This window comes from Typopeltis vanoorti, chromosome 6 (genome assembly GCF_054136105.1).
Source record: "Typopeltis vanoorti isolate ZY-2024b chromosome 6, IOZ_Tvanoo_1.0, whole genome shotgun sequence".
NCBI lineage: Eukaryota > Metazoa > Arthropoda > Arachnida > Uropygi > Thelyphonidae > Typopeltis > Typopeltis vanoorti.
In genome coordinates this window covers 71,399,738-71,414,698 of record NC_143554.1, presented here as the reverse complement: position 1 = coordinate 71,414,698, position 14,961 = coordinate 71,399,738, and the positions used below count along the sequence as shown (strand labels likewise).

General features: G+C 33.9%; 1 protein-coding gene across 1 annotated transcript in view; it reads left to right on the top strand.

The window, feature by feature from the left end:
* LOC150105530 (reversion-inducing cysteine-rich protein with Kazal motifs-like) overlaps window positions 1–14,961 on the top strand; it is a 279,764-nt gene that overhangs the window by 42,979 nt on the left and 221,824 nt on the right. Inside the window, exon 3 of the mRNA XM_090394242.1 lies at window positions 675–758. Coding sequence (XP_090250368.1) covers window positions 675–758 — 84 coding nt within the window. The remainder of the gene's footprint in view (window positions 1–674; window positions 759–14,961) is intronic.

The window sequence follows — 14,961 nt, the reverse complement described above, 5'->3', positions numbered from 1 at the left end:
TATTGTTCTTATTAAGTTTTCCATACGCATTATCGTGATTAATGGTTTTATAACTGATTTATTCTTGTCTTAGAAGCATTCATCCTCCATTTCTTTCGCTTCTATTGAAATGAAATTAGACGCTTCTGGGTGTATTTCAAGTCCCTCCGGTAAGCGGAGCGAGGATCTCCAGGTGATGAAATTCATCTCCCACCTAAAGGCAACAAAACCATCATGCCCACGGTAGGATTCGAACTCGCAGCCTGTTGGTTGAGAGTGGATACGCTAACCACAATCAACCAGGTTGGTAGAAGATAGTAGGTGAATGACTGTCTAGAAACTTCAAAATACAGTACATGTAATAATGGGTGAAGACTCCTAAAACGAGACTTTGAGATCGCTGAATCTTGACTCTTCACCTAAACATGCGTGTTTTTTTTTTTTATATGAATTTATTTGGATAAAAATAAAAAGGACAAAGTATTTATAAAAAAAAATTCATGTGAATTATAATTATATTCATTTTAATTTGGTATTTTAATTATCTTGATGTATATCTTAGAAATTCTGAGCAGATTTTAATTTATGAAACTGGTTAGAATTTTCACTGCAGCTACGTTTTTGTACTTTGGTCATAATATATAGTTATAATATGCTAATTTTTCTTTATGTTTATTTATTTATTTTCTTTTAAGATTTCGTTGGTGAAACTTGCTATTAGCGAAGATGACAGGCAACAATATTTAGAAAATCTTAATTTTTTTTGCTCACATTCATTGGTAAGTTTTTTTTATTTATTTTTTATTTTCTTGAATGAAGCTAGATAACTTAAACGATTCAAAAATATTTCCATCTTTATTTTCAGCAAAGTTATTTTGTACAGTTCAGTGAAACAAAATATCAAAGAAAACGTTAGTGAGATCGTTTTGAATACTCGTTCTGTTGTTATGGAGTTTATTAACAGATTTGGTATGAAAATTGTTTTTGATTTACTATCGAACTGATGTATAGCAAACGTCTTAAGTTACATCCATTAGCAAAACTCAAAAAGATCGATGATAGCAATCAAATAGGTAACGACCTCTCTTCCGGCCTCATTAAATGTAAAGCCAGACAACAGCAGTTTATTAAAAAGAACTAAAGTATTTTTTATATTTAAATAAAGAAAAAAATGGGCAGATGCAGTTGTAGTTTTAAAAAAAGGAGTGTGTGTGTAAAAATTTTTTTATGCTTCGGAAAATGTATGGAATGAGAAAGAAACGCACTATGCTATTATCAGCAGAACTACAAAATATAAGGAAAATAATAAAGATTAGTTTTTACACTTTAGGTTATAACATATAAAGTCATTCACTGTCGCTCACTACAAGAAAAAAAAACAGACGAATAATTCCAGTTGACTTGAATGACTTCTTTGTTTTGAAATGTTGAGAACAAATGTTTAGGCTTCTAAACATTTTATAGATTGTTCATAGGTGAGTAACAAAGCAAAAGCAGTTAATGAATGTCTCCAGATTGAAGTAATTCATATACAAGACCTGCAATGCAGACGGGCGCCGTTTCGAAGTGTTAGTATGAAATTTCATTCTTTCTTTAAATTTTTGTAAACGAATTAAGTAATAATAATTAGGTAAGTCAATATAATGTGCCACGACCCTATCCCGTAATGTATTTTCTACGGGACCTTAGTGTCTCACTGCGCTGATTTCGCCGCTGGAGGGCGCTGGAAGTCCTATTCGGTTCTTGTGAGCAGAATAGGATTTTAAGATTGACAACGATAACGGTCCGTTTCATCCCCGTGGCTCAGAGTAAGATTCACTTACTCTCGTTAATCGAACAGTAATCGTAACACAGTGGTGAAATAAGGACGAATTATTCGGAGTGTTCTTACATTTCGCGTTTAAAATCTGCTTTATTTGTACTTGTGAACAGTTCCTCTTGGTAGGTATTATTATTAATTATATCATCGATTACCTGTTGTAATTATGGAGTTTTTATAAAGGTTTTATTTTTATTTTTCTTCTAATAACTTCAAATATAGAGCTGACCGTTATTATTATTTTTTTTTTCAAAAGTTATTTTGTAACCCAAAAAATTATATTATTTATTGCTATAAAAATTTTAAATCTAATTTCTTAAATTTCAGTTTATTTTCAAAAATAAATTAAACAAATGGATATGAAGAAAAAGTTATCCGGTGCAAAAAATCGAAAACGAAAAGCTGCAAAAGAAGCACTGGCTCAAAAACAAGCCGGAGCTCTTAATACTTTTCTTAAAAAAAATAAAAATTCTTCTGATGATACAGACCAGCAAAACAAACCAGAAATCGATGTTGACGAACCCAGGTCATCAACAAGCTCTTATAATGATGTAATTGGTGAAGAAGAAAGTCAAACGCAGGAATTAAATGAGAAACACTTGGAACAAGTAACTGACAAGAGAAACAAGTCGTTAATTTCTTGAAATTTAGAAGATATAGGCAAAATGGCCAAAAATTAATGATAAATTACGAGTAGTTTTAACTCAAATGGGACCTACTCAAAATAATATATATACACAATATCCAAGAGATATCAATGGACGTAAATTTAGTGATGTTTATTATAACAGAAGAATGGAAAATGGAGAGACCGTTTTGAGAACATGGCTAATTTATTCTGAATCTTTAAATTCTGTTTTCTGTTTTTGTTGTAAGCTTTTTTCATCTATTGAATCTAGCGGTCTCGTAGAAGGGTACATTGGGGAAATTTATCTAAAACTTTACATAGACATGAAACAAGTTCAATTCATATGAAAAAACTTCTTAAAATGGAAAGAATTAAATAAAAATTTAAAAAACAAAAATACTATCGACTGTCTATTGAAAATGATATATGTGAAAACTTAGACATTAAGAATATTATAGATAATTTTGTTAATATCAAAACTAGGAAATTTAAATTTTAATCAATAAGATGTTTTCAAGAACAAATAGGTAATTTCTTTCTTGTAAATTCTTTCCACATGATTATGACAAAAATAAAAATAAATAAATAAATTGCCATTTGTTTGGGGGCGCCCATTTCAGCTTTGCAGGTGGGCGACGTCCAGCCTAGCGCTGGCCCTGTTCATATATAATAATGGCAATTAGTTGCTAACGATCTCTTTTCCGTTTTTATGAATAAGCTAGATGTGGCTAATTTCTGAGCTGCTTGTAAATGCCAGTAGAAGAGGAGAAAGAAGGTCTAAAAGATAACATACAATAAGAACAAGTGAGCATAAGTTTCAAGAACAGTTTGAAGAAAACCACTAGATGTTCCAGTAATCAAGATTAATTCTTGTAATCAATTTTGATTGAACTATATAAGCGCTCAGCATGATGTGTTTGAGCTTAGGCGGACTGGATAGGTCCATCAAACTTCTCTGGAACTCAAGAAATTTTCCAAGTGGCTCAAAAATCATACTGACGCCACGAGTGAAATGAGATTTTACCTCTGTCTGATACGATTTTTGGACTACTTTACAACCAACTTTTAGTGAGCTGTCTGAGAGACTTTGCTAGAACATCTAAATCTGTATTATAGTTATAGGAGAACCACATGAATATATTGAAGGGAGAAGTAAGGATTGATAGAGATTGCAATGAATATCTTCAGCAAGAACCGCAAGCGCCACTGTCCTTTTAACATAAAAGTCTTCTACTTTGTGCTTCCCCACAAATTAATGCTGTAGTCTGGATTTTTAATCTCGAGGGAAGCTTAAATTCATGATAAAAGAGAGGGTCTTTTATCATGAACTATACTTAAAATAAAATGAGTCCAAAATAAGTCTCAAAAACTTAATAGATATGCAGCCCCTTCACAGAACCTCCAGTTTCATAAAAAGTTTTAATCTTCCAGTGCCTTTTCATCTTCTGAGGGGAGTAGATGGCACTATTTTAGTTCTAACTTTTTTTTGGAAATCGGTAAGCAGCCATCTGTTCTCTACTCTGCTCTAGACACCAAACATAAAAGTTTTAAGTCACTTCAGACATCCAGTAATTAGGATGTGATCTGATAATGAAATTTATCTCCCACCTAAAGCCTTTCACAAACATAATTGTCTGCAATGGAATTCGAATCTACAGCTTATTGTCTGGAGACCGGAGATGTTGCCAGTCAGACAGGAGGCGAGGTTCCTAATCCCAACTAGTACTTTTGTATGTACACATGTGTTCTACGGCGGTTTTGCTGAGCTGCAACGTTAAAAATACCTTTTTTTTTTTTTTTTTTGCCAGAGTCTAACTGGAATGGGATTTTTTTTTTCTTTTCTCAGCCTATATCTTCTCCATGTGGGTAAAGGCTTCCTCCATTGTGGGAGGGTTGGATCTACTTCTCCCATGGTGACCCATTCCATCTTGGAAGAGTGTTTATACACCTGTATGAATGAATGTATGAAGGTGAAAGACAATTACAAACATCCATGCCCACAGCAAGATTCGAACTTGCAGCCTTTTGGCTGGAGAGCGGATAAACTAACCAATCGGCCAACCAGGTCGGCGGAATGGGATATAAACAAGCGTAAAAAAGTTCCTGCACTTAACGACTAGAATCGAACTTATAAGATCACTTTAGTCGACCTAGCTTCATTTGAACTTATCGGTAGAGTCCTTTATTTTAATATCATGGCATTCATAATATAAAAGTTTCTTTATTTAATAATAAAATTATAAATAATAAATAATAAAATGTTAAATAATAATAAAATGTTAATAATAAAATTATTTGAATTAATTACTGTAGTTGTTGTTTGTGTATTTAATATATTATGACATACACTACATGTAATGACATTTTTGATACTATGTAATATATGAAATTATAAAAATTATTTAATTATGAAATTATTCTTATACTAACGAATAATAATTCTTTAATACTTTAGTTTATTATATCTGTCGATCTGTTCACGCGTATCAATTATTATTATTATCTGTCCACGCGTATATGCAATTGTGGAAGAGTAATATTTTTACAGCAATATTACATTTCATACCCATTTCTTTACTTCTTCTTGGAGCAATACATACGGATTTAATTCCTGATGTTGAATTTAAAAAGTACATATGGCCTTTAAGCAGTGTAGGCGAAGTGGATGTGCTACATGTTTCATATGTTTACTGAATTCTAAAAAATGCTAGTTGCATAGAACTGTATTTTTCCTTGTCGTGTATTGCAAATATATTCTTTTTTGGTTTCTTTATCAAACTTATATTTCAGTTTTCGTTCCTTATCAGCATGCATTGTTTTAGTTAAAACTATCGACTTGCTAATACGCAACCTTTAAAAACTCAATGGAATAAGAATCTGAAAGAATAGGCTTGAAAATTCAGAAAAAATTATTCCGATAAATGAATAATAATGTAATAGATATAATGATGCTCATTTAAAAGAATGTTATAGACTAGTTATTGTCTCCGTGCAGCTTCACTTTCCCAGCAGTTTATATATTCAAAATAAAAAAAAAATAATATTTTCAAATTCACTCTTCTATCCACCGAAAGGAATTAAGTAATTTACGAGCCGTTTTGAAGACATTTAGAAATAAAAATTTTGGCTTATGAATAGCTTTTCGACCATTGCAAACTCTAGTATGGGAAGAAAGGAATGAAAAATGAGGTTTGACGACCTCCGTGTTATGAGGTTGTCAAGACCACATAACACTTATTACATTTCCATGATGAAATAATAATAAGTGTTCTGAATTGTAGTCTTGAAACAGTTGTCCAGTCAAGCAGAATATAAATTACATCTTAATTATCTAAAAAAAAATTTTAAAAAATAACATATAGCATATATTTGGAAATGTATACTAGTACAATATCCTTGCGTGGTTAAAATAATTTTGTTGACTTGTATAGCGTAGTTTTGAACGCCGACCATCGCTCGCTTAGAAATACCATAGTCCAAATGCCTTAGATGTGAGGAATTTTTTAACCGTTTTCAAAGACGATTGGCCGTTTGAACGAAAGTGGACTGGTTTCTTTTCGCAAAATAAGTAAATCGATTTCAGAACATAGTTAATGAACCTAAACGATTACGAGATCATACTGTCCTGAAGCCTACGGTGAAGACGTCCTTCGGCTGATATTCAGTCGAATACCAATTAGTGGACATGCCTTCATATTGCCAATAAAATTGCATTTTGCTTGGTTCGTATCTTGCTAAGGATACAAATATCTTTTCACAACTGAGACAAAGTTAGCCAACCTCAGAGGATGGGAGTAAGATAATTTTTCTGCGGAGAACTTGGGCAAGTCTATTTTCAGAAAATAGATAGCTCTGCCTGAGAATGCAACAACAGTTGGCAGTGGAAATACAGTACATGCAATTGATGGATATAGACGCGTCATGGCCCTAGTTGCCTCGACAATGAGGTGGCTGAGGTCTTAGACCAAATAGAAAGGAAGAGGACGCTGTTGATTTATCTGTTTATTTATTATGGAACGTTAATTTCTCCTAGATAGATTAACGAATGCAGTTACACATACACAAAAAAGTGGCAATAGAACTATGAAATATTTAACTTTAAGATGAGGAAGGACGATAATAACGAGTCTGAACTAACAAGGGTGTTCTTATTAAGACAGTAATGTATACTTTTTTTTTTTTTTTACTGGCTCAAAACTTTAATTAAAAAGCCGGAATTATTTTGGCCTAGTTGATAAAAAGGTTATCTCAACTGGGTATACAGAAAAGTCATATTATGCTCATTAAAACTGCGTTACCATCAGAAAAAAATTTTTAGATTTCTCAAAGCAAGGACTCGATCATGTTACCCATTAAGTGGAATTATTGCATTTAAAGACCGAAGTTAGAATTAAAGAATGTGTTTTTTTCTTGTCATTATTTAAAAGGCAAACATCATTGTTCCACATCGTTTGGATCCTATTTGCATCAGTTATAAAGAATAATTATGCAGACAAAAATTATAACAGTTCAGTTCTGCAATGCGGAGCTCAGCCTCAACTAACGTTTTACCAACTCTTCTGAGAAGCAGTTGTGAACTTTTTAATGGCTCATTTACGGAATGATAGACGATGACGACCCCGGGAAAGTTTTATTTAATTACTGTTCGCGAAACATCTGGGCGAGCTCAAGAGCACATGTGTAAAGACATTTACAGCTTTACTTCGGTTGTACTTTAAAATATATATAGCGTATATGAAGGGCCTCGGACGGGTCAAGTGTTATTAACCTGCCTGGTTACGATAAAAGTCGATCTATTAACCATTTGTGTCTGAGTGAAAGGTCCCACATCCCTCCAGTACAAGGCAAAGAAAACTATCTCCTTAGTTTGTACTTATTGAATACAACTCATAGAAGGACTTCATTTCATTGTGTACATTTAATACAGTGCAGGATGGCTAATCATAATAAGACTTCAGCCTTGGATAATTTAACTAATGATACAGTATTTAAGCTAAGTAGGACGAAAATCCTAATATTGTGATAATTTGAAAGACAAAGAAGTTTGTACAACACCAAAAGGGGACTAAAGATTTTATTAAATGGCTGGGGGGGGGGGAATTGATTCTTGTACGAGTATTCTTGTAACAGCTCATAAAAAAAACAGTAAAAATATATTTTTTTATATGTTTAAAAAACGTAGCTATACTTCTTCAATATAAGAAAAGTAAATGACCTGAGACCGCATTAAACGACCGCCATCGTCAGCCGTGACTTCCGGCTTTTGATAAAGTTGCAGAAAGCTGTACAGGTTCTTAGAATGAATTATTACTTTAAGCGAAGAAGACATTCTGCTTGATTTGTAGTCTTCCAGTCGTGTGAAAAAAAAAAAACCAACGCAAACAGAATATTGGGAGTAGAATACAGTAACAATGAGAATGTTCTCTGCATGTTTGGTTAAGCTTAAGAAAAGGAAAACAGAACATTAAAAAAAATGATAAATGGGCAATAAAATGGGATTACTTAGGATTATGATCGCTACTGTTACGGCTCACTATTTTGGAAAATTTCGTGCAGCCTTTATCGTTTTCATTGCATGGTGTTGTAATGTGGGAGAAAATTACATTAGACACTTCGGGAAATGACGTCCTTAGCATGTACTTGCCTTTTTGTTATGTTGTGCATATTTAATTAGGATTAAATATGCTGATATTGTTTTTATTGCAATTATGTGAAAAATATTTTTAAAAAAAATAAAATTAAGATTGCAATGAAGAAGAGAGGGAGTAGATATTGAATAGACTGAATGATATATGCACGTAAACACAAGAAAGATATTTAATTAACCAAATATTTTGGTTTGGAAATAGCAGACCATCCTCAGTGGTATTACAAGAACAGTTTTAAAAAAAAAAAATACAAGCTAGAATACTAACAATAGATCGTTAAAAATAAAACACGCCGCGTGATTATCACTAAGTATGAAACGGAATATTTTGAAGTAGAGACATAATTGAAAAAAAAAAAAAATTAATGAGTAATCTTGATTAGACTTTCCCAGATTTTTGATATAGATATACAGTCATTACGATTCAGGTTGGGACGATGGAGCAAGGCCTCCCCTCTTTCCTTAAACAAACGTTCAAACCTATAACGGGATCTATGCAAGAGGCGAGTCCTGGACCAAAAGATGCTGTGGTCAGTTTCAATCCCGTGTTGAGCCAATCCAGACCTTTCAGGTTTGTTGTGAAGAATGGAGGATTGATGTTCTTGGATTCTTTTTTCAAGAGAACGTCCAGTCTGTCCAAAATAGGAGAGATCACAGTTGCAAGGAATTTGATAAACTCCAGGAAGAGTAAAGTTGAGCGTTTGTCTTTAGGAGAAGGAAAATGAGAAGACAATTTGTTAATAGGTGAATACGTAGCTGTTAAATCATATTTCTTTAAAATTCTTGCGATAGGTTTTGAAATACCGGAGATATAAGGAATAGGCACTCGACGTATTGAAACTTTGTTGTTTTGTGGAGAATTATAGGAATTGAGAAGATGTTGCGTACTTTTTTTCAGAAAATCCATTAAGTTTCATGTGTTGTTGGATAATAGAAAGTTCTTTCTGTAGATAATCAAAAGTAGAACAATTAGTTTTGGCTCTTCTGATGAGGCATTTTATAATTCCTGTTTTTTGACATGGATGATGGGCTGATTCTTTAAGAATATAACGACCTGTGACATTGGTTTCCTGTATACTGTAGTTGTAAGAATATTTGAAGGAGACCGGATGAGGACAACAACTATCCAGCAACACATGAAACTCAATAGCTTTTCTGAAAAAAGTACTCAACATCTTCTCAATTCTTATCATCCTCCACAAAACAACAAAGTTTCAATACGTCGAGTGCCTATTCCTTATATCTACGGTATTTCAGAACCTATCGCAAGAATTTTAAAGAAATATGATTTAACAGCTACGTATTCACCTATTAACAAATTGTCTTCTCATTTTCCTTCTCCTAAAGACAAACGCTCAACTTTACTCTTCCTGGAGTTTATCAAATTCCTTGCAACTGTGATCTCTCCTATTTTGGACAGACTGGACGTTCTCTTGAAAAAAGAATCCAAAAACATTAATCCTCCATTCTTCACAACAAACCTGAAAGGTCTGGATTGTTCAACACGGGATTGAAACTGACCACAGCATCTTTTGGTCCAGGACTCGCTTCTTGCATAGATCCCGTTATAAGTTTGAACGTTTGTTCAAGGAAAGCGTGGAGGCCTTGCTCCATCGTCCCAACCTGAATCGTAATGACTGTATATCTATATCAAAAATCTGGGAAAGTCTAATCAAGATTACTCATTAATTTTTTTTTTTTTTTTCAGGCATGTCTCTACTTCAAAATATTCCGTTTCATACTTAGTGATATAACATCACGCGGCGTGTTCTATTTTTAACGATCTATTGTTAGTATTCTAGCTTGTATTTTTTTTTTAAACTGTTCTTGTAATACCACTGAGGATGGTCTGCTATTTCCAGACCGAAATATTTGTTTAATTAAATATCTTTCTTGTGTTTACGTGCATATATCATTCAGTCTTATGTCACAAGTATCCTTAAAACAGCAGATTTTGAATAGAACAAGCCAATCTATTTGAGGCGGGAGAATTTTGTGTTACGGTTTCATTCATCTGTTGATTTGTTAAGCCCCACTATATTGAGTTAGTCGATTTCCTATCGAAGTTCTGGAGTTTTTTTTTTTTTTTTTGCTCTCTCCTTGAATGTTAGTTTTTCGATCAAAACCATTATTACGATTTCAAACATGTTTATTTCAGTATACAACAGGAACTGGGTAATTTTTAAATGGACTAATGTCTCCCGGTAAAAGGTTGAAATAATAATATTGATGTATCTCCCTCATAGCTGAATTCTTGTCAAGTCATGCTGGTAAAAAGAGCCTAAACATATGCAAAATAGTGTACATTTTTAATTTTATGTGGTGGTTATGATAGGAAGAGGGAGAATGTTGGTCCTTGAAGCAGATCTGTGATGTTCTTTGATATCTATCAACTTCCAACCCTCGCAAGCATCCAGGGTCCTTATGCCTACCTGCAGCAGACACATCATGCCCTCCGATATCTTATCTAATTCTGTATGTTTTCAGATCTACATGCAGGATGAAAAATCCGAATCATTCGGAAGGGAAAAACCCTTTGCTTTTCGTACAAGACTAACTCATTTTTGGTTGAAAAAAAAAAAAAAAAGAAAGAAAGAAACTTGTTCGAGGAAATATTCCAACGGGTGGACAACAAGACATGCTCCAGAAGGCTCATGTTGCGTCGTCAATCCGACTCCGCTACGGAAACTAAATTTTTTCTTGGAGTTATCTAACTGTTCAATGAATTTATATTGCTTAGTTATTCACTCGAAACCAGTTTATTTATTAAAATAATCACTAACAAACCGTCCCCTTGTTGGCAAACTTCCCATGACGTCTTGTCATGCATCCTTCCTCAGCTTACCTTCGTAAAAACCTGCCTCATTAGAAAACTCTTTATATTAAGATATTACGACTGGCTGCAAGGTGCGTGCTCACGTGCGCCGATCATTAAAAGTTGTAGATAATAGTAGCAATAGCCTTCATTTACAGGTGCCGAAGGTGAGAACACGCAGTTGGAAGGAGGCCGGAGGGTTTATCTTATCTTTGTTTCATTAGTGTTAGCAGATAATATTTCATGGACTACCTTGAAGTCTCAACGTTAAGTAGGATTTCAGTAAGCAATGGAAGATCGTTAATTGAGACCTTTCAGAAGTCATTGCTTGAAAAAGGGGGGGGGGACTTAATAGAGTCATAATTTTTCAGATGGTAACTGAGTGTAGTTCAAGTAATAAACACATGAAATGGCGTAATGATATATGTCCTTTCTAGCAAATTCTGCATGCCATCTTCTTGTACTTGTGTGTGTGTAAGGAAAATAAATTGTTTACAGGCTTTGCAGTGTACAGCTGAAATATATCTGCCTTGTGTGGCAATAACATGACTTAACCCGCGTCTATCAGGTCATTACTCCAGTGGCTTCCACCCTCCCTCTAGCAGCTTGAGCAGTAAACTGTCTGATAAAATCTCACTCTGGATGCTGCACTAGGAAATGCTCGTGAATTAGAGAAAGTGCACACTCCACCTTCTTCGTGTAGTATTGGATTGTGGGAGCCGATGCCACTAAACTCTTGTCACGAACTGAGGAATTGTGTGTGTTACAATGAAGAACGTATAATCTGTTGCATTTGCAGCAGTTCCCCCCCCCCATATATTTTATTTTGTTTTATTGTAACGAAACGATAGGTATCTTAATTAGCAAACTGCAGACACCATTCAATATACATCAAATAATTATATCTAAAATACGATTGACCAGCATGCTAATTTATAATTCACAATCATATTGTTTTAGAGAAGGTATGTTGAATATTAACTGTTGAAATTTAAGAACTAAATAACATTTTATTGAGTATTTATTTTTCTTTTGTTAGTAAATTTTTCAAAATATATCATAATTGCATGCAGAAGTCAAGATAATAACATGCTGGTTTACTTTTTAAAAGGGGAGTTTCTGGGAATTATATCTCATTACTGCATGTTTTTACAAAGAAATAATAAATGACAAGGCTAAATACAGTATAAACATTTTTTTCTTTCATTAGATGTAAGAATTTTGGTTCAGTTTAGTTTAATATTTTATTAGCATTACATACAATGATATTCCCCTCCATGACTGTTAACTCACCTCAGAAGTTAAGGACTTCGAAGTACCCTTAATGTCTTGAAAATAAAATGCAAAACTCGAAAATGCGTTTTGAGATTTAAGTACAAGGATGGTGATGCCCAAATTATAACCTTTGGTCCGGAAAAAAAAAGTTTGGGTTACCTCCATTTCTGGATTTCCTCAATTTAATCTACGTGCATCTCTCCCGGATATCAGCATTGGGCCGAGTTTGCGGAACCCAAGACCTCTGGCAGCTACATTTCGCAGTCGGCTTAAACGTCTAATAAGCTGCATTCTTTTTTTTTTTTTTTTTTTTTTTTTTTGAGCACGAAAACCGAATCTAGAATTTTGTAATCGGAAAGGCTATTAATTATTTCGTTCAGGCAGCTTATGATTCGTATGAAACAAAACCTAATACAAAAACATAATTTTAATTGTCTTGGAAAAATATTCTTTTTCTCTAACAGTGCTGTTCGTCTTCCGACATTTCGTATTCGATTTCACATTGAAAGGGCAAGTCGATTCTTTAACATGGATACTCATTCATATGAAGTTTATTTCCTCATTTTGCCTTTTTTTTGAGGAATGGTTCTGCGTACGAGGAGCGGATATATATGATACTTTCTGACCTAAGTAGAAGTATAAATATTTGGAAAATCGCATCTCGTTCACTGCATGAGATGAATTTCATCGACAGATGTGAATCACGCCCTGCTTATTGGAAGGCTGAAGTGACTTGAAAAAGTTCTGTTTGGTTTCTAGAGCAGGGTTCCCGGATAATATAACAACTTTTAATAAAAAATATAATTAAAAAATCCTTAACCTACCCACGGTACTACTGTATCTATAGGTTTGTAACATTTCATGGGTTAGAGTCGCATAAAAAGAAAGTGATTTATGGATGAATTCCTATTAGAATTTTCCGGGATTTCAAAAATAACAAACCGCTCTCTCGACTTTTCATCCATATAGTTATGTACTGTATTCGTGTATTAATAAAATAAAAAATGGCACTCCATAAGAAATGCTTCAGTGTCACTGCATTAAAAGCATTAAATGAGGACTGCATTTGTTAACAAATAATAATAAATAAAAACTAAGCTGCTAAAAACGTTGAGGGAAAAAAAATTGGGAAAGTGATGATATGCGTGCTTTTATGGAATCATTATGAAAAAGACTTTGAGAAAAATAAATGATGAAGCGTTTCATAAGCATTGATAAGCAATTTATCATAAGCAAGTGAGCATTGCTGCGCAGATATTATTGTAATACAGCGGATATCTAGAAGTTTAGCCTATCATTTCGGTGCATTTTTTTCCCTCCTTCATTTCAAAAATAACGAAACATCTACATCCGAAGTACAGTCATGCTTAAGAAATTCGATCGTCTCTCCCCAAACACACACAAACAAGCGCGCGCAAGTTTTTCCCATTTGGTTTTTCTCTACTGAGGAAGATTCTCCTCGCTAGCGACATATGGGACATCACTTTTCACGGTGTGGGCGCTGAATTCTGTCGTCGCTCGCTTTTCTTCGCATCATTTATCAATGAAGGAGCATGACGGCCTTTGACTAGAAGTTTAAAAAAATAAACGAAATTTTCTGGATAAAGTTTTTAAATATGACAACCACATAACGACTGGGATCCCCTCCGTGGAAAATTAATTATTCTGGAAAAGGAATCTCCCTGACTCAGATCTAAGTTTAGAAATGTAGGATAATACCATCTGACGCACATTAGCCAGGCCTAATCGCCCACAAGGTCAATGCTACTTTATGTCAAGTTCCAAAAGTTGGAGTATAAATAGAGCTTACAGATATCTGAAATTCTTTTGAGAAAGGGGGGGGGAGGTCTCTGGGTGGTGACTAGGGTATTTTAATGTCGTATACTGCAACTGATAAATACAGTTATATAGGAAATATTAAATTCTTGATGGTGTGGGATGTTAAAACAAAGCTATTTACATGCTCTTCGTATCATTCTCTAACATCAGCCTTCATGAAACATCCCACACCATCAAGAAATGTCTGTACTGGACTTTATCATTCCCTTGGCATGCCGTTTTGCTACGCTGCTGTTAAAATCGCATACACTGTACCCAGTGGTGAGCTATGGAAATTTTAACAAAGGGCTCGCATCGTCGAGCAAAAAAAAAAAAAAAAAAACATATTTCACACAAAAACTTTTATTAATTGATTGGCTACCATAAGGGAGAAGGGTAAAGATAACGCATGCGCTTATTTTATTTTCAAACTTGGGCGCATTCGTTATAGAGGAGTTGGAACAATAATTCCAAATAATCTACACACTGCCGAATAGACTAATTTTTGTTAGGTTACCGTATGAGTTTGTCGCTTAATATGTTTCAAAAAAAAAATTTTTTTTTCGAAAAAATAAAAAAAGTAAACAAGAAGAACAAAGGGCTCGCAAATTTGAGAAAAATTTAACAAAGGGCTCGCGCGAGCCCCTTATAGCTCACTACTGACTGTACCTCTCATAAAAATTCAGTACTAAATATTACGCTTACAGGAAATTGTTGTCATAGTCATCGAGATTAAACTTATATAAGAAAGGAGCTGTTATTTGGCTGATGTAACTAGATGTTTTGTGCACTTTAGTTGTAACGGTTTTAAGTGCAACCTTCGGCTTACTAACTGATCACGTGTTTTTTAAGTTAGGCTGCTAAAGTAAGGTATACACGAATCAAACACCAATGTCGAGGCATGCAACTTTAAATTCACGAAGTGTTACAATTAAGTTATTAATTTGATTACAAATATTTTGCAGACTTACGTTTTAACT